A 21,393-nucleotide genomic window follows, 5' to 3' on the forward strand; every position below is an offset into this window, starting at 1 on the left:
TAAAAATGAACATTTCGCTGCAAACTGGCGGCTGCGTCACTCTGGGGGAAACACAGACTTGAATAAATAACACTGTAAGTCCATATTTTATTGCAAAAAATCATTTACTGTACTTTTGTATAATTTTTTGCCTGCCTGTAGTAGGTGTTAATTTTCGTATAGCCGAATGCGATATTTAGCGTGCAAAAGTTATAGTGAATCATGCGATCGTATTCTTTTCAGCGCGGAAATTAACGCAAAACGGTAAAACTAGTGCGAGAAATACCCCATGCGAAAATGGCGATTTTTCGCATGCGATAATACTATGGTGAATCGCGCGCAAGTTATTTTGCGTTTTTTAACGCGAAAAAGCGTGCGATAATTTTTATCGCCCTTTAGTGAATCAGGCCCAACATTTTTTGTGTTTGAAGCCTTTCATAGGACTCAATGGTACTGGCGAAAAGATAGCCCCCGAGGAAAGTGTAACCAGAGCGTTAATGAATTCCGAAATGTTTGTATTCTTTGTGCAAAAAGTGGAAATTTAATTAAAACTCATGGAATTTTAACAAACATTTCACCTACATTGTGAAATGTTCTATAAGTTAGAAAAAATACAAAATTATCTCAACATTTTTAGTAAATGGCCCCTGTGTCTCTGTGCTTCTAATACTTGCCTCCAAGCCAGAAAGTAAAAATGGCACCTACTTTGAGGCCACTGGCACTGGCCAAAGGGGGTGGCTGTTTTTTTCTTTAAATTAGATTTCTTGGTCTTTAGCTTTTATACTCGGAATTTAGACAGCTATCTAGTTGGTTCAGCTAAATACTGTAGCAACCAGACAGCAGCAAGGTATTCAGTTTGTAGTAGACTTGGAAAATATAAATACCACTGCCTGTGTTTATAGGGTTCTTGCGGCCAGGTCAGGATGCATCATCTAAAGTTTTTGGTCAGAAACTAAATTCTTGGAGACTTGTGTATCCATATGAGGTATAAAGTCAAAGAGCAGAACAGGAACCCATGCATAACGATAACCATTCTGATCAGCAGTGAATGCTGGGAAATGTAGTTGAGAGCCACTCGTGTTTGTGTATGAATGCTCTGACAAGAATAAAGGTGCCCATACACCATAAGATGGCCCGTCGGTAGTCCCCATACACGGCCGATTAGCTGCCAAATCGGTCTAAGGGACCGATATCGGGAGCTACTATTGGCCCGTGTATGGGGACCTTAAGTCTGGAAACGATGACTGCTCTCTAAGTGACTGCAATGTTTCCATTATGCACGTGAGAATGCGATTTGCACTCTGGAAGCCCATTTAATCCTTCAAACTATAAAAAATGACTTGGAAGTCTATTCAATAACTTGGCAGGCTGGCCTCTTTGTGATACGATTCAGTACTTTTATGATGTTAACCATTATAAGTTAAATGCTTTCTCATTTAAAAAGATGTTATTTTGCAATATCAAGAACAGCTCCTGGAAGAAAAAAACACACTTTTGAGCAATGCCAAGAGCAGTAGGTGCCAAAAAATGAATCTTCTTTTATTCATCAGTCTAAGGAATGTTCTGGCTAAAGTCCATTGCAAAAAAGCAATAATTGAGGTTATTGCTGCTTTTCTACAGTAGTAGCATAATATGAGCAGGGAAATTATAGGATGCAGTGCATTTAATCGCCATCAAGTAGGATTTCAATTTTGCAGGTGCCACATTTCTGTCTCACTATGGTCCTAAACCTATAAATATTACCTTAACTCTGTATTGATCCGTTAAATCTACAGTATATATATTTCCCCTATAAACATTTCCCATTACATTCTATCGGGATAACAACTCAAACACATGGTATCCAGTGTCAGTGCACGAGGTATGAACGCAATATAATTGTATACAGGCGAAATGGAATCTAAACTATGATAACCACAAGAGCCGCCAATACGTGCTAATAAACTGAGGGTACCATTAGTAACATTATCCTATTGCTGGGATCTTGAATGTAATAGAGCAGCAACTCCTATACTGTGGGGCTGGCAACTCTGGGGGGTTTGTTCAGCCTGAATGAATGTCAGTCATGAAAAGATTGTAGACTCCATCTTGAAGGTCATTTAGGGTGAGATTTGAGGTGAAAATATACACTTTGTATTTGCTGCCCTAGATATTCTTGTAACTATGGCTAATAACTGATACACTGATATTTCCCCATATCTTATGAGCTAAGGGTGGCCCTCACCAAAGCTTGGACCCCCCAAGTGTTTGTTATACTGGGCCCTAGAGGGAAAGGGATTTGTGATCCCTGTAACCGTAAGTAATAATCTTCTTTCCTTATTTATCTGCCATAAAAAATATACATTTTTGGCAGGACATACTCTACTCATGTTCATACTCCACTAATTTTATTCGGCCCCCTGTATTCGGCTAAGAACATAATTGCAACCATTCCTGAGATAGATTCCCATAGACACGCAGAGCTAGACATGCCTAATCCCATCACATGGAGCTGAAGGAGAGAACTACACAAATGAGCCATCATTACTTTGGGGTTAAAATAATAATGTTCAGTTATTCTGCTATTTTAGAAGAATGTGAGGTATCGTTAGGTATCAGAAGACTAAACAAGCATAACTTCAAATTGTTAAAAATAAGGGTCAAAAAATGCCTGTAGACAATTTAGATAATTGAGACTATTACCTTTCCTGAAATAATAATGTTTTACATGCATGGAAACCAATTGAATTTTCTGTCTTCCCTTAATATAGGGTTTTGGGCAGTTGGAAAGAAATATAATGCTTGAAATGTATGATGATAGGCTGTATAATAGTGTAAGTCTCTATCAAGGGTAGAGGTTGCCACCTGGCCGGTATTTTATCAGCCTGGTAAAAATGAAGCTTGTTGCCAATGTTATTAACAGGGAAGAAACTAAAAAATATAGGAAGGCTAGTATTTTATCCAAAAAAGGTAGCCATCTTAATCAAGGGTTCACTTCTGATAAATGTCTGGTAAAAATAAGAAACTCATTAAAGGGAAGTATATAGGCCCGGTGCCACCCTAGTCACTGACCCTAAGTATGCCCCCCCAGGTGGCGGAAGTAACGGCGCAAGCATGGCATCGTGTGGCTTTATTTCCAGAGTGATGTCACGCTTGGGGGGAATATGCCCTGGAACCCTCGCCCACCCAGCTCCACTGCTGGTTTTCCACTGTTAAGTCTAGCTGGATTTGTATTTTCTTTTAAACTTTATTGATTATACAGGGCTGCCTCTTTAAGACTGCTGCCCTAGGCACAGGCCCTCGGGTGCCTATATATAAATACTGAATTACTGAATTACTGAATTTATTCTGCAGTATAAGGTATTATTATAAGATTTTTATATAAGTTTTTATGTAAGAGAATAAGCTGAGGAACCTTATTCACATACAGTCCCCAGTGGAAGTGATTTCTCTGGACCAGAAGTAGCAGAGCCGGCGGGGGAATCTGTGAGCAGCAGGTTGGTGAGAGGGTGGGTTGGTTTGTGAGGAGAAGGAGGTGGGGGGGCCTAGGGGTGATGCATCTTTAAATGCAGCCCTGGATATTCCAGTGGGTTTCATTTATTTATAAGACTTTAGCCCAGATTCAATAAATGTAACACTATACATAATCATTTTACAGCACATAGGGACACAGCAGCATGTACAGTACCTGTGCTGAAGGAATTAGCTGATAAGAGACAATGGACATTGGAGTAAGGATGTGATATTTTTCTATGTTCTATTAAATAGGATAATGCACGTGACAAGCAAGTTTTAATCTTATTTTCCAGTACTAAGTGAGCAAGGAGAGGAAGAAAGGACTCAGGTTTCCAGGCACAGTTCATCATTAAGAAGTTAATTATTAACAATAAAAATTGGTTAATGAGTGGTAGTAGATTATGCTGCATTGAGATTCAGGATGGTTACTCGCGCTGTGCCGCTTAATCACTGGCCATAAAGCTTGTTGTTTTCCTAATATAATCAGCTGGAGCGCAATAAATGTTGCAATTCTACTCGGATTTGTACCGTGAGAATTTGCAAAAAAAACTGCCTCTTAAAGTCAAACGCAGTGATCCAAATATTTTCCTACTGTCTTTCAATTTCACAGTTTCTCAGGCACCTATTATTGCTCCTGACACGTGGTGTTGCCTCAGTAAATCTCTTCCTATAAAGGGGAGAGAACATCTGCTAATAGTGATGACATGTTCTTCTGGCTTCTTTATGACTCTTGTCAAGATCAACAAATTCTCTCACTTTATTTGTGCCTCTCATGGGTATGGACTGCACAAGTCGGCAGTCATTAAGTAAACATCTCCACGTGCTGACTAGCAGACAACTGACAAATATATTATGTGCGAGCAGAGAAACCTAAGAATAGTCATAGCTCTCAGTTAAATGTGGGCACCCCTGCCAGCGAGTTTTACTTTTTGTCCTTTAATGGTGGCCTCATGTCCTTAATGTATCATTCTTAGAGATGGCTCCACCATAAAAAGAAAAGGGAGCAGAGGGAAAATCAGCCTGCAGGTCCAATGCTTTGGGTAGGAGACACTCTGCTTAAGGAGGTGCTGATCAGAGTTAAATTGTGGGATAGGCATATGGGGTTTACCATGACATGAGTATAATGACCCATGATGTTGGGTCAGGGGGATGACATCAGGGGTGGGACAAGTTATGGTTTGGAAGTGGACCTATGATGTCAGGGTGGGGGTATGAGGTGGTGATCATCCACTGGCTGATTGCTGCACCATTCATTCCTCTTTCAGTCCTCTTCTGATTTCCTAATTTGGCAGCTCTCATCTGGACAGCCCTTATGAAAAGCCTGTAGCAACCCTAAATATAGTATATTGCTTGTTATTACTACATTAGGCTCAGGGAGCAACACAGAGCCGTCTATCAACTTTTCTATTCAAACAGCTGACTAGGGTCCCAGAACATGTACAGTACAGGTACAGGACCCATTATCCAGAATGCTCGGGACCAAGGGTATTCCGGATAAGGGGTCTTTCCGTAATTTGGATCTCCATATCTTAAGTCTACTAAAAATCAATAAAACATGAATTAAACCCAATAGAATTGTTTTGCATCCAATAAGGGGTAATTATATCTTAGTTGGGATCAATTACAAGGTACTGTTTTATTACTACTGTACAGAGAAAAAGGAAATCCGTTTTAAAATTATAAATCATTTGATTAAAATGGAGTCTATGGGAGACAGGCTTTCCATAATTCGGCGCTTTCTGGATAATGGGTTTCCAGATAACGGATCCCATACCTGTACTAGATTTAAAGAGTTATGTAATAAAAGACACTAATATATTTATTATTTATCATGCTGTGTAAAAAGTGGAGCAAAACATAACCGGTGATGTTTCCCAGGGCAACCAATCAGCAATTAGATTTCAACAGTTAGAAAACCAAAGCAAAGCATCTGATTGGCTGCTATGAGCAACATCACCAGCAATGTTTTACTCCCATTTATACACAGCATGATAAATATACCCCTAAATTACTATAGTGTGTAAGCTAACATCACCGGCTATGTTGCCCATAGCAACCAATCAGCAATTTGATTTGAACAGTTGTTAAAAAACAAAAGAAAAAGATCTGATTCTGATTGGTTGCTATGGGCAACATCATCAGTCATGTTGGCTTACACGCTATAATAAATATGCCCCTAAGTTTGCCTGTGGCAGTATCCCATAGCAACCAGTAGGCAGCATTTCCTGATCACCTGTTAAAAGCAGATATCTTGGTTTCTATAGGTTACTGCTCCTGGGCAAACTTATTGCCTTCTATTACATATATGGGGGTAAGGGTCCAAGGATTTGTTGTTGTTAATTTAAATTAATCAAGGCTGTTAGGCAAAAGCTACCAGGCCCCCAAGACATTTTATTTATTAATTATTTATTGTTTCAATACATTTTTTAATGCCCCTGTCATACAAAATGGGTGTGACAATAGCCCAGTGACGTAAAGGAAATGAGCAGGAAGTGATTACTCGGTTGCTGTGTGCCCATTGGCTCTAATCCGAGGTGTTACTGAGTCAGGTGTTGCCAGGCAAATCAGTGAATTAACCAATTACATGCCAATTATTAGACTGGATAACTTGTTTCTTTACTCGGATGACTCAGAAATGATGACAAATCCTGGAATTTATTTATGAATGAAATTATAAAATAGTAGCATCTTTTCTTATTTAGCATGTGTTTTATGTGGGACACTTACACTGGATGTTTAAAAAAAATCCATATTTCATGCTTTGCTTGCCATAGTCTCAATTTACAGAGCAGATGGCACCACAAGATTCCTGGAATTTGACCAAATCTCTTTGATGCGCTAGTTCTGTAGAATCCCGGTTAGCATGGTCTATTTGTTACTGCAGTGCGCGTCTGGATTCAATTTACTGGAATATGTAGATGCAAAGATGTATATAGCACAGCCTCATTATATTGCCTACAAGGGGTTGTGGGAGACCTCCAAAGCTAATTAAATTGCAGTTAAAATACAGTGAAAAAGCTACTGATCCGGCCAAAACTGCTCCAAATGCACACAAATGGGATTGATTTATGTACATTGCCAGGCACGTGTTTACCAGTAATTCATATTCAGCAAGTGCACACATATTAAAAAAAAAAAAGAGAACATCCCTTAAGGGGCCATACACAACAAGATTCAATCGTTTGGTGAGGTTGCCCCTGATATGCCCACCTTGGGTAGGTGATATCATCCTAATGTTACTATATTGTCCTACAGCCTGTCCGATCGACATCTCCCGATTTTGGTCAGATATTGGTCAGGGAAGCCTGTCGGAGGGCCCCATAGAGATAAGCTGCCAAGTTGGTCTGAAGGACTCGAATCAGCAGCTCAAACCTGACCATCCACCTTTAAGCTAATGTCCCATGGAGTTAGACACCGACGATAGATCTCTACTACCAAAAGAGATGCCTTCACATCGCGTCGGCTTTCCAAAGTCGCACAAAACTATGCAGGACTTTGCAAAGCCAAATCAATGCATCGGCCTTTCCACAAGTGACTAAGTCGCTCTGTGGAATATTAGCCTTAGGCATGTAACAATTATGGATATTGTGCTAACAATTACCACTGGGTATTGGGCAATGTGGGAGCAGCAGGGGTGCAACAACCAGATTAATGTGGGACATTCAATCACAGACAAGAGGGTTGAGACAGCTGGGTGAATAGAGAGCAAATCAACCTCAGATATCTGGGTGCCTTGTGGGTATCTAATTACCCCAAGTGTCTATACTATATCCTAGTTACTGCTAGAGTTGTGTGTGTGTGGCATAAAACTGTCTTTTTGGTAGACAAGTAAATATTACCGCTTATAGTTGCTATATAGAGGGGGAATGTTGTGAGGAAAACATCGATTCAGAATCCTCATATATAAACATGGGCGAGGGCTGACACATTCCAAGCTTTGCTACTGGATTTAGCATTCCATTAACCAAGGCAATTGTCTGTCTGATCCAACTCCAGTAGATTTTTCCCTGTTTATAGGAAGAAGCATTAAGCATTCAAAGAGACATTCCCCACCCGTCCAAAGTGTACCTAAGAGCTGAAGGAAACAATGCGGAACTTGTCCTCACAGTACAAAAGCAATGTTCTGCTTCTAATTTTAATGCCATAAATTCTGCCTACCGCAACCTCCTCTGCTCCATCTGCCTCTGATTATATTAATCACCCTTCATGTGATCACTCTGGGATGAAAAGATCTATTAAGAGCAGAAATAATGCATGGCTTGAGAATAATTGCAGCCGATACTCACAGACGTGTCCACTAAAGTGACACCCAACTGCAAGCACCTGATCAGCGCCTGCAAACTGTCTGCATTAATGGCAATTTCATCCCGTGGTAGAGAAAACATGGACTTAAAGTTGTACAAGGCAGGCCTTTTTAGCTATTGTTCATAAGCACATTAAACATGTTGCTTAATATCAGAAATATCTTTTATTTTCAGTTCCAAATTCCAAATAAAGGTGTATTCATAATGTGCCAGTAATATGTGTTTTCATTGTGATTACGTTAGACGAGGACCACAGACAGTTGGAATGCCCTCGGAGCAAAGTACTGATTATAACAATAGGGTCTAACAATAATAATAACATCACCTTTGTCCTTTTATTTATAAAGAGGAGGAACAGAATTCTGTGTTACAGTGTTCTGATCTAATTGAGCAAACTGACACTAATATACTTACCTGGGGGCTCCCAGAAACCCCACTCCTGGGATATTTGTGCCTCTAACCCTAGTGATATTTCTCAAAGGATCTCAGCCTCAGCCTAGGGAAATTATTCTTGGCCATACCTGGGACACTCAGCGAATATATCTATATATAATTTAGTGCTATCACTTAGAGGAATTCCATGCAGTACAGGTATGGGACCCGTAATCCGGAAACCTGTTACCCAGAAAGTTCCAAATTACAGGAAGGCCATAGCCCATAGACTCCATTTTAATAAAATAATTCACATTTTAAAAAATGATTTCCTTTTTCCCTGTAATTATAAGACATTACTTTGTACTTGATTACAACTAAGATGTAATTAATTGGAAGCAAAGGATACTTAAGGTGGCCATACACGGGCCAATTGTAGCTGCCGATATCGGTCCCTTGGACCAATTCGGCAGCTTATCGGCCCGTGTAGAGGCAGGAACGACGGCATGCCCGACCGATATCTGGCTTGAAATTGGCCAGATATCGATCGGGCAGGTTAAAAAATTTAGTCGGATCGGGGACCGCATCGGCTCCTTGATGCGGTCCCCGAACCGACTGCGGCCATTGTCGCCGTTATAATTCGATAGCCCAGCCGTAGGTGGGGATATCGGGAGAAGACCTTGCCAAGCGAGCGTATTTTAACGTGTATGGCCACCGTTACAGGGCCGGATTTACAAATTTGCCGCCCCAAGGCCGCCCCCGCCCGCACATCCCCCCCCCAAGCGCGCGTGAACAGCAGGGGGGGGGGCAGGGGATGGGGTGCACGCGCATGCGCGAACAGTATGGGGGGATGGGGGGTGCGAGCGCGCATTCGCGAACAGGGGAGGGGTGCAAGCACGCATGCACCATAGGCCAAACTTGCATATGGAGCAGTGGGGAGAAGTCCAAAGGAGAACACAAATTTTTAGAATGTTGTGCGGCGGGGCGGCATGCCGCCACCAGGTTTCTGCCGCCCTAGGCCCGGGCCTTTGTGGCCTCTCCACAAATCCGGGCCTGCACCTTTAGTCCTAACTGTCTCTTGCTCCTAAATTAAATACTTATCCTGCACTGCCAGATTGGGCCTTCTAAGGTACAGCAGAAAATCTGACACCCTGGGCCCACTCTAACATATATAGGCAGAAACAGGGGAAACACCTAAGCCATCCTGCCTCCTTCCAGCCCCGTATGTATCATTCAGTCACTGCAGGGTCCTGTAGGGTCACAGTGGAAATGTGGATGGGAAGATTGGAATTCCCCTACACTGGGGCCCGTTGCATGACTACCACATGGCAGACCTTGTGACTGAGGAGGCTTGGGCCACAGGGCCTGCTGTATGGTAGTCCCCCTCGCACAAGAAGTCAAATTCCTCGCCTATGCAATTAAGTGAGCGGCAGGCAAACGAGTCCCAGACAGGGGGTTTTAGGTGGAAGGATTTCCCTATGAGAATGGTGACAGTGTAAGTCAGGCTCCCCCTGAAGATTTTTTTTTTTTAGTTATGCCACTGGCTGGGGCTCACTACTGCATGGAAATCCTAGTAGGCCAGTCTAACCCTGCTGTCACGCACTATTCAACTACATATACTCACCATCCCTAAGGCCAGCAATGACCATCAAATACACATGTACTGCTGTTTATTTACAAGACAGGCATATGTTTCATGTTTTTAGCCTACTGCTCTGTTTTGTAACAAACACCTACCTTATCAGTTGCATAAGATGTTTATTTAAAAATGATCTCTGAGCTTCAACAGTCGTGTGTTGCAATTTTGTTGCACAGTAGCAAATCTAGAGCCAGGGATTGAATTAAACAGCGGTCGATGGAGCTGTCCTGCCAGCTTCCGTCCATAAATAAGTCAAAGCAATGAGCTTACCAATGAAGTGAGCTGTGAAATAGCCATGAATAAAATGTCTGGATATACCCACATGAACAAAAGATCATTTAATACAGTGATCCCCAACCATTGGCTCCGGGGGCAACATGTCCCCAACCCCTTGTATGTTGCTCCCAGCGGCCTCAAAGCAGGTGCTTATTTTTTAACCCCTGACATGAAGGAAAGCTTTAGTTGCATAAAAACCACATTAACTACCAAACAGAGCCCTTTGTAGGCTGCTAGTGAACATAGGGGCTACCTAATAGCCAATCATAGCCATTATCTGGCACTCCTGGAACTTTTGTCCTGGTTATGTTGATCCCCAAAACTTTTTTACTTTTGCATGTGGCTCGTGGTTATTAAAAGGATGGGGGCCCCTGATTTAGTATCTCAGTGTAAAACCTTCTAGGGATGCCATGTTCATATATCCCTTTACAACCTGCCACTATAATGTATATGCAGTTGGGTAAAAGAATATTTCCTCCAGTTGCATACCACATGGCTTTCTGGAAAAAAAAACCCTATCCCTGGATTGATTGCTAATCCTGCCTGCAACATGCCTGCAAATAAATCTATATTTTAATCCAGATAAGTAAAGGATGAAGCCAGGGGGCTCAGGGTTTGATGCCTAACTAATCTGGAAGGAACAAGTTGGATTTAGATCCATGCTGCAGATTACACTTGTTTCTTCATGATTTATCTGACTATGGAGCTTATTACTCATGCTTTGGATCATACCCTTTAAATGGATATGTTAGAAATGTATCACTGTGTATCCTTCTGCATAGTCCTTTACACTGCTTTACCAAGCCATGCAGCTGGGGTCCAGTTGAAGGGATTCTGTCACAGGAAAACATGTTTTTAACAAAAGTTAATAGAGCTTCTCCAACATAATCCTGCATTGAAATTCAATTTTTAAAAGAACAAACAGATTTTTTTTATATTTAATTCTGAAATTTGACGTGGCTAAGCCAATCAGCAGAACAATGGGCAGGTACAATACACCTGAATTGCAAAAAATGCTCCCATTCCCCACCTAGTGGTAGATATAAGAATCACACTCAATAGTAAAAATCCAAGTCCAGCTTAGCTAACTCATGACTTCTTCAATTACACTGAGTAGGAGAATCCATAGGTTATCTGAAAGCAGTTCTATTGTGTAGTGCTGGCTCAGAATTAGACCTGAAATGGTGCCTTTCTCTTGTCTACTTTTTTGAGCCAATAATATCACGTTGAAGCAAAAATATTCAGGCTAACAGTGTGCTGCAGTCACTTGGAGTAGTATTACTTGAAAGGTTGAGCGCTTCAAAATAGTGTGGAACAGTAAAAAGGCATAATTACTCAATTTTTTTACATGATTTTTAGAAATGACTTTCTGGCACTTTTCAGAGCCACCCCCCAGGGAACAGGTAAATATATTTTCTAAGGATATATCCAAATTAAAGTTGCAATTTTCCATGCTTCTGTTGTTAACAATTGTCATTTTGGATGGTCATGTTAATGAATTCCGAGTACAGGTATGGGACCTGTTATTCAGAACACTCAGGACCTAGTGTTTTCTGGATAAGGTGTCACTCCGTAATTTGAATTATCATGCTTTACGTCTACTAAAAAATCATTTAAACGTTTAATAAACAATAGGATTGTTTTGCCTCCAATGAGGATTCAAGCAGCTTAGTTACCATCAAGAGAAAAATAAAATCTTTAAAGGGCATGCTATGCTAAAATATAAACAAGAGATCACCTGTTTCAAGTCACTTAACTTTGCCAGATCCTTCACCTAAAATGGAGACACCCATAACCTATGCTGCGATACAGGTCTGGTCTGGGAGTCAAAATAGGCCCTGGCATGTCAAGTACACAGAGGCCCAAACAGCCCCCCCAGCCCAATAAATAGTGACTGTCTATGGCATCTTACAGCAGCCCCTCTGGCATTTGCCAGAACCCACAGATTGCCAGTCCGGGCCTGAACCCTAATCATCATCTATAAATGGTTTGAGTCATGAATTCATTCAAAGTGGCATTGCATGGTAGCGCAGAAAAGCAGCACAATGTGCATGAGAATTGATTAGTAATCAGCCCCGCAGTCTCAGCTCCTTCAACAAATATAACGTCACAGTCCGCTTATGTTTTAATAGCTTCTGATAGTCCTTATGATTAGTTAAAACTGAAAGGCCTAGGATTTGAAAGATAGGAAGCAGCTGGGGACAATTTAGAAGGCACAGGGTCATTACTGTAAATGGACCGGAGCCTCTTTGGGCTGGTGCAATACTTCCACTATAGAAAATACAGAACAGTTTAAGTCTAATTATTTTATGGTGTCAGTTCTCCATTAAATGTCTGCTGCATGAAATCCAGATAAAAATGTCACTGTACTGCAAAGGTAGTGGGCTGTGCTGTGTCTGAGCAAGTGTGCTTAGAATATTCCTGTGACTGAGCTAGAATGGGTTAAACCAATAAACCAACTAAAGGAATGCAGGCCAATTAGCATAGTCACTCTCATTCTATCCCATCACATTCATGATTTCCTCCAGGAACTAACTTGCTATTACTGGGGGCACAAGGGCCACAATATGGGTAAATACCAGTACCTTTATCTTTATGTGCTATGACATTTATCCTTTGGCTGCATTTACATTGCCATGGCTTGGCACAACTGGCTGCCATGGGACCAAATGTATCTTATAAATAATAAGGTGATTATCTGTGGATTCCCTTGCCCTTCTCTGCATGCTCTATTACAGTAGCATCAAACCACTTTCTCACAGCCTGTTGGATATTTGCCCTGTTCTCAGATCCTAAGCCCCTTATGACAGCAGCCACATGACCCACTCAGCAGAAATGTAGGTCACGCCTCGCTGGGTCAGGCAACATATGTCACGGTAGCCTTTTATAACTAGAAATGTTTATGTGTTTCCGTTTACTCAAGAGAAAAGCACCCAGTTATGTACCCGTGGCCTCTTCACTTGTGTCTGATTTGGTGGATTTTCAGGCATTTTACTGCAAATGTTAATTATCTCTGGTTCCCCTGTGGGTCTGTACTCACTGGAGCGTAAATGGGCACTGAATGAAATAAACACAGATCTTCATCAGTTTGTTTTCACGCTCTCAGCACTGACGTCCGCTCCTGTGGGCAGAGACGCCTGTAGTGCCATGCAGTGGAATACACAAACACATGATTAGGTGTAAAAATGCCCATGGCTATGTACCCCTAGGGGGAATTCCCCTCCCTTCTTTATGGAATGATACAGATACTGACAGGTAAGAGTAATCACGTACTACAGCACTACAGGTTGCGGGGGATGAGAACTGAACACAAGGGTAACAGTGTTTAATTTAACTGACATTAACGTCTATAGAAATACATTATTCTAAATGCTCTGCATATGTAAGAACAGATTTTTGGAACTGCCATGCAATACAAGCACCAGGAATGCCTGCTCACTAGGGGAGTTAAGGTGGCCATACAAAGGTAGATTTTAGCTGACAATTCGGGTCCTTTAAACCATTTTAGCAGCTTATCTACCATGTGTGGGGCCCCCCTGAGGCTGCATTGGCTCGTTGGGCCCTAGGACCAAATGACTGAATTAATCCAATATAGCCCACCTTAGGTGAACATATAGGGAGAAGATCACAACTTGTATGGCCACCTTTAACCTGGATCACCTTGTATATGCCATTTCCACTAGTGGCCAATCAACACTGTTGTTCTTGTATATCTGATGTTTGACTGCAAGTAAGCATTGCATTGTAAAGCTCAAAAGGCTTAAGGGCTTTGACTATGTTGGCAGCTGGCCTGGACTGGCATTCTATGGATTCTGGCAAAATGCCAGAGGGGCTGCTGTAAGATGCCACAGACAGCCACTATTTATTGGGCTGGGAGGGGCTGTTTGGGCCTTAAAATGCCAGGGCCTATTTTGAATCCCAGTTTGGACATGGTTGGCAGCATTAAACTATTGTTAACATATTATGGGTCATTTACCATGATCCTGGGCACAAGTGAGGATGCAAAAGTGCATGCCTTAGTGGTCAATTGTGTTTGGGGTCTGGTTGTACTCTGCATCTAGCGCTGGACTGGAAACAGGTGCAAAGTGCAGTGCTGACTAATGCAAGGCCGCTGTGTCCTTATTGTCTGTTATAGGGCAGACGTAATTACAGGGCTCCCCTGCAGCCACCAGCACTTCCATGTCTGAAGGATAAGCAGGTTAGGGGCTGGTTAGAGGGCAGAAGGGTGCATACCTCCCTGCCTTTAATAGGCAGCACTGTATTCATGCAGTGAATTAAGCGACTCAATCTTGAAGTGCAAATACTTGTGGAATTTCACAGACGTGCAGGGCACATAGCAATGTGCAAAAATCATAGGAAATTCTCTGTCTGACTGCCCAACAGAAAGTCCAGTTCCATTGTATTATTATGCACAGTTTATATGTTCTGGCTTAGTCTTTTCTCTATATGTCACACTGGTGATCAAAGCTTATGTAAAGGGCCCATTCCAGTTAAGGCAACACACACTTTCATGAGTCACATCCAGCAGCAGTCTCATTGATGGCCCATTCTCCATCACTACAAACGAGCTACTTAATCCCTGCACTCAGATAAGATAATGTGTCATCGCCTCCTGTGTTTACCGTCCTGTAGCAAGTCATGCTGCAAAGAATTTCTAAAAACCTCTTTAAAGCCAGGAATGTTCCCCTCTCAGGCCTCGGGGTGAAGTGAAAAAGCATCAGTTTCAGGTTACCCAGTGGCTCCCTGAGAGGCCGCATTATGCGCCCGGCCTGCCCTTATCAGGCGTGGGGCGAGATGTGGCGACAGAGTCGTATTTAGTACAAGAGCGGGCTGACAGGATTCTCACTGAATACAGCTGCTTCCTACAGTTCAGATCATAAAGCTGTTAGTGAAGGTGTTTATTATCTGTTCTCCTGCCTGAATATAATGGGCCATGATTTACGAGAGCATTAGGGAGGATACAGCAAGCTTTTCTCTATTCACACAAAACTATCCTGCACCCATGATAAATGTTTACAGACATAGTGTTCACTTTAAAGGGGAACAAAACCCTAAACCCCAGGCAGAATCAGGATCAGACTAGCAGGACACCAGGAAAATCTTGGGGGGGGGGGCTGCCTACCCAGGCCCAGTCCCTGCTGGAAACTGCGAGTAGACCCCCACCCCCAACCACAGATATAAGGAGAAGGTAAAATGTGCACTGGTGGGACCTTTTCTGGTTGTGTGATGACGTCGGGGTGGGGTTATTGTGTCTGCTAGACGCAATTTGGAGGGCTTCTGCCCGGTTTTCAAAATGTTGAAAACCAGGCAGGGGTTTGTTTTAATATGGCCATAAACATACCCATAATGATCTTTCCTGCAACCACAGGTCGTTCGTTCCCTCCATAGAGGTTCAGGGCTGAATCATCAGATATGGAGGTAGAAACAATAGGAATTCAATCTCCACCTGACAATTCCACCCTAAATGCAGATTTTGCTCCGGCGCCTTCAATGGCACCCGATCAAAATCTTTAGTCCCGATCGACGAGATTACCGATGTTGCAAAAGCTCATTGATCGTGCAATACTATCGGTGTGTGTATGGGCAGTTTAAGACTATTGCTGCCCAGTCTTGTGTCACAATAAAAGTGAAAAGCTAATTCAAAAGCTAAATTCAAAAAGCTAATTCAATTTCACAGAGAGCGATCTAGGGAACTGATATTTGTGCTGAATAATCGGCGGCAGCTAATTCCCACTTTACATGTTTCCAACATAGGAAATAGAATTAAAAAAACCCTCGGTACTCGTACGGGCCCTAAGGACACGCAGGAGGAATGGACCTAATTAAAAAGTGAAATGATCTAATGAAATGAGAAGAGCACTGCCTACATCCTCTGCCATGCATTGCCCCCAGCCATGAAATATACTCAGCCCCTGACCTCCCCTTACACGGGGCACTGGGACATTCCCTGTGGCTCTCTCTCTGCACACGTGACACAATCCACAAGCCTTCAATTTATTGCACAACATCAGTGTTTAAAGGAGCTCCAAGATCTGTAAAATAAAGGTAATGTTTTGCAAACACTGCAGAGGGCTGCTGTACACTTTGCTGTATATAGCAGGCTCAGTTGCCTGATATTCATTTGGTCCCTGTTCTCTGTCTTTCAGCTTGCTGGCATCCATTTGCCATTTAATAGAAATTTGAGTTGCCTTTTATCTACATGGCAACCAAATGGGTCAGTACCGCACTGAAGTCAAGTCTAAGCTAATGACAAACATATCTGATTATATGGAAAGGCAAAGGGGCAGAAATGTTTTTAGGGGTTCCAATGGGGTGACTGGTTAATGTTCTGCATGTCTTGAGCCCCTCTAGAGCAGAACTTGTAGGTAGAAAGAGATGGAATTAGGAACTAAAGCAGCAGAGAAAGATGGAAAAAACAGTAGGGCAAATAGTAAGCAACACTATATCAGTGTTACCCATCCTGTAGCCCTTCAGCTATTAAACTACTCACTGCCCCTAAACACTATAAAAAGCCTAACTTGCCCAGGGTGAAGTATATGGCAGGGGGAAGAAATATGGAGTGACAAAGCAGCCAAAATACTTAATATTGGAGAATAATCAATGCTACACAAATTTGTTTCCCATGCCTGGAACAGTGTAATCTGTGATGTGTAAATCATCCCATTGCAACATTACTTAACCTTTATTTGCACTGCCCTTAATCTGGTGCTTAATGAAACACACTGAGTGAGTAGTCGTAACCTGCAGTGCTCCCTGACCTGATTGTGTTGCTTGGAAGAAACAAGTCCCACGTGGAATTTACTGTATTTATCAGAATTTCTAGCATGGCAATATGATAACACAGCTATTGTGGGATGTCCCCATTCCCTGTCAGACACAGAGCCATCGCTTGCTGGGGTACAGTATTGAACTTTTGGCTATCTGCTTGGTACAAAGACATATTAGCAGTCACACAGGTTTCTATTGGACAAACTCCCAGCTGCCAATGTGTACAGGGAGTTACAGCTGGGAGTTGCAGTTCAGGATTTATAAATAAAGTTATACATACATACATAGGATACGACCGGTCAGTGGAGTTCAAACAGACAGCAAGAGATGGAGAATAAGGCAATATCTGCACATCAAACAGAGTGAGAGCTGCTAAAGAAGAAATGACTGTACCTTTGGTGCTGCTGCTGGAGCCGGCTTGCCTGCTGGCTATTTGGGCTGCCTGCCCTTGCTGCCTAGTCAGGTTCCCTTCGCTGCCTGCTCGCAGAATCTTCTCTCCTAAGCTGCTTTTCCTTCCTCGGTTGCTAAAATCTTCTTTCCTATTCATAGGCGGCTTAGAGGGTACATGAGACGGCAAGGGCCTGGCCAAACGTGATGGCTTGGACATTGCTGCTGCTCTGACTTACAGATCCAAATAGCAGCAGGCAGCTCTGATCCTCATCAGTTTCTCATAGTTTTTTTGCGGCAGTGGCAGAGAATTCCTGGAGTGCTGTGAGTGGGGCAGCTGCCGGAATACAAGTGCTAGGATGCAAGTTTAATCAGGTTGGAGCCGAGAGGCAGTGGGCAGTCACAGCAGCACTTTATCCGACCTGTGGAATGTAAATGGGCTTTTGGATCATTCATTTGCCTTCTCTGCAGCAGGGGAGTCTCTCAGTGGCAGCAGATGCAGTGTGTGTGTGTGTGTAGGTATGAATGTGTATGTGTAGGAATGAATGGCTATGTGTAGGTGTGAATGTACATGTGTGTCAGTGGCTGCTGCTGGCATGTTCAGGCTGGAAACTGGACATCATTAAAGCGGAACAAGAATGTGCCCACGCTCCTCCTACCCAGGTAAGCTTGCTGTACAGGGGGGCAGATGTGAGCGCCTGGGGGAAACCAGAAGCATTTGCCAGATGTGAATACTAATGCACAGGGATAGGCTCCAGGTATTTTTCCTTTGTTTTAACCCTTTAAGGTTGAATATTCTAATTCTGCATATTTAATTGTACCTCATGTAATCACAAAACAGCATAAGGATTACATCAAATTATATTAATTATTTTCTCAAACAGGTTTTATTCATTCTAGATTGGTCCATTCTTAGCACCTTTTCAATTGGTCCTGATTGTTTATTTTGCGTCATTTTGTAATTATTTGCCTTCCTCTTCTGACTGTGAGGGTCAATGACTCCCATAGACAAGAATTTATTGCTCCGTGAGGCTACATTGTTATTGCTCATTCTTTCTACTTGTAGATTGTAAGCTCTTTTGGGCAGGGGCCTCTTCACCTCTTGTATCGGTTATTGATTGCTTTATATGTTACTCTGTATGTCCAATGTATGAAACCCACTTATTGTACAGCGCTGCGGAATATGTTGGCGCTTTATAAATAAATGTTAATAATAATAAAAATAATATTTTGTCCCTCCCCATTCATATTCCAGTCTTTCTTTTAAACCATGCCTGGTTGCTAGGTTAAATTGGACCCTAGCAACCAGAAAGCTGCTGAAACTGGAGATCTGCCAAATAAAATGCAGAATCATTGAAAAAACACAAATAATAAAAAAGAAGACCAACTGCAATCTGTCTCACAATTTCACTACCATGTCTATTACTAAAAGTGAATTTAATGGTGTACCACTCCTTTAAAGATGTAAGTGGTGTATTATTGGGGTCACATGACTTAAGGACACTGGCAACTGGTCAGTTTTCCCATCAGCTTCCATATTGAAATTTCCCTCAATGTCTCCCTATGATAAATGCCAAGACAGGCAATGTTTGCATGATTCTTATCGGAATAAGAGCATGGATGTGTTTTCAAGCAAATATCACACAAAAATCACTATTTTCCATCCAATTCACAAGGGATTTTCACAATGAAATTTTTCTCCGCTTTACCCCAGTCTCTCTGGTTCTTTTGCTTAAGTCTGAGAAGAAACACTGCATTATGGGAACAAAAAGATGGTGATTTGTGCCAATGTGTGTGCCCTGTCCTCTCAATAAATTAGGTTCTCTGTGTGAAAATCCACTACTGTTCCCTTAAAAAACGACAGATTACCTACATAGACTAACATATACAGATGGCAAAGAGCCCTGCTGAGCAAAGATTACAAACTAAACAAAATAAAGCTGATTTTTCCTGTACACTAACTGTACTTGGCCACCAGATAAAATACATTCATTCATTCAGCTTAGAGCAATATTTAACAGGAGTTTCCTGACCTCCAAAATAATCCACTATTTCTCCTTATCTCACAGCAGCCGAGCCTAAAGCTTTACTCGCCCCACCTTTATAGGAATGAACTTTCCCATGTAATGCAGAGCCTGTGCAAGCTGCGGTGCAATTCAGTATAGGAACGCTCTGCAGGAACACTGCGATTCTTCTTAGCAGATGGCTGGGAAATTCTCCTATAGAGAGATTTAATGTTTGAATGGCAGCAGGGGAATTTCAAATCAACTAACATTCTGGATTAAGGCCCTTATTTGCCCCTACTGTTGTGGCGCTCAACTTGTGTTGTACACAAACTGGTCCCACTGTCTCCATGTAACATACAGCCTTACTACATACAAACACTACAGATACATGTTTTTGTATCAGATTAACATTTGTCTGTCACAACTGGCCATTACTGGAAGCCCCTGAAACCAAAGAGCTTATATGTTTGTTTGCCTTCCGGCAGTTTTAGTATGGGTGCCGAGTCTCATAAAACTTAAAGGAATATTGTCATGGAAAAACATGTTTTTCAAAAACCTGGTACCCCTGTGAAAAAAACACAGCTTTGATAGGGTTCTTAATGGGCCCCTTTTCCGCCTGGACCCCCATGCAGCCATGGGTTCTACTTTCCTCTATTATTACACCTAAGATACATACTTCTAGCAAAAGATGAAAATCCAAAAATTAACTCCAAAACAGTTTGTTTGCATGTGCCCAAAAACAGTGCACTGTATGCGATTCTAAACATAAGCATAAAAATAATAATTTGTAGCACTCCAAAATTAAACGTGCTTTAATTCACAATAAACATTTGGCATTCATTTTGATAGATTACCCTGATGCAATTAATAAATCTTGAGTGCACATTTCTTCAGATGACCCGGTCCTAGTGCCAATGATTTCCCCATGGCACCAGGAAGGGGCAGGAGATGTCAAAGTGAATATGTGGGCATTTAGGCTATACTTGTTTGAACCCATCATACATTAATTAAATACTATATATACATACAAGTGCCATAAATACTGTTCTTAAAGATTAAACAAAAACAGTCACAAATGCACTGAGCCCTCCTGTGGATCCTGTGTGCTATTTGAAGGTAAAATATATCCTATAATACAAAATGCGATGTTGGCCAGGTGCCTCATGGCAGAATCTGGGTTTCAGCCGAAATGACCACAATGTTGGGCACAACAGAGAATATTGAGTACCATCAAAAATCAGTAAGAAAGATTTGGGGTGTCAGCAATTAGAGTAGTGGGATACAGGAGTTTTGTGAAAAGTGGGCTGGGTGACATAGTGAATATGAATGGTAGCCTTGGCAATAAAAATATAGGTAATCTATAGCAATAGGAGAGAGACCGCACAAGAAAAATTGGGAGGGTGGAAATTTTCTATAGCACAAAGAGAGGTGGAGAAGGAGGTAGAGTTGAAGGGGAGGAAGAGGTTGAGACAAAGGAAGAAGAGGGGTGCACAGTCACTGCTGGGGAAGTGAGGCGAGAAGGGAGAGAAGGGAAGGACTGACTGGTGGAGACAAGTAAAGGAAAAAGTGGTATCACATTAGTGTAGGTACCCAGAAGGTAAATATATAATAAATGCTCCGTGAGACAGAGCAAATATGGGCAATAACAGGGGCTGTGTTTACTGAGGCTGGAAACGCCTGTATAGGTGTTGGGATTGAGTCATCACAGGGGAGGTGACTGGACCTGTGTCCAGGATATGAGTGAGTGCAGCAGAGAGAGACTAAGAAATGCTAAAAGGCTGAGTCAAATATTTGTCACTTGTCTAGATTAAGCGCCCCTAATAGTGACTGATGCACTGTTAAAAAAGCAGGTTTCTGGTGTCAGAAAAAAATAATTTACTTTGTTTATTTTCCTTTGTTGTGTGAATCGAAAGGGAAAAACCCCTGCTGTGAATAAAACGCAGACAAAGTTACACTGGGGGTTTCTGTCTCTTACTTTCAGAAAGGTATTAGCGCTTCTGCCACTTGAGTGAATTCCCACAATGTGCAGCTACAGCTTTCCCAAATAAACTGCCCTTATTTACAGAGTGCATAGAGACATCTCCCACTAAGTGAGCATGAAGCAAGAATGAAGTGGCTTTGTGACTGGGTGGGTCTGGTGAGCGGCTGTTTAAATACTGTGCTACAC

At 42.0% G+C, this 21,393-nt stretch overlaps 1 protein-coding gene across 9 annotated transcripts in view; it reads right to left on the reverse strand.

Annotated features, from left to right (window-relative positions):
* kiaa1217 (sickle tail protein homolog) overlaps nucleotides 1-17,757 on the reverse strand; it is a 255,530-nt gene extending 237,773 nt beyond the window's left edge. For 4 of the 9 annotated variants that reach the window (XM_012965648.3, XM_012965647.3, XM_002933147.5 and 1 more), the window contains exon 1: nucleotides 17,227-17,754. In XM_012965648.3, the coding sequence (XP_012821102.1) occupies nucleotides 17,227-17,440 (214 nt within the window). In that variant the 5' untranslated portion in view covers nucleotides 17,441-17,754. Of the gene's footprint in view, nucleotides 1-17,226 lie in introns of all 9 variants that reach the window. The other 5 variants (XR_001171144.3, XM_012965645.3, XM_004915435.4 and 2 more) reach the window with 4 other exon arrangements.
* Between the last annotated feature and the right edge of the window lie 3,636 nt (nucleotides 17,758-21,393).

This window comes from Xenopus tropicalis, chromosome 6 (genome assembly GCF_000004195.4).
Source record: "Xenopus tropicalis strain Nigerian chromosome 6, UCB_Xtro_10.0, whole genome shotgun sequence".
NCBI classification, from domain to species: Eukaryota; Metazoa; Chordata; class Amphibia; order Anura; family Pipidae; genus Xenopus; species Xenopus tropicalis.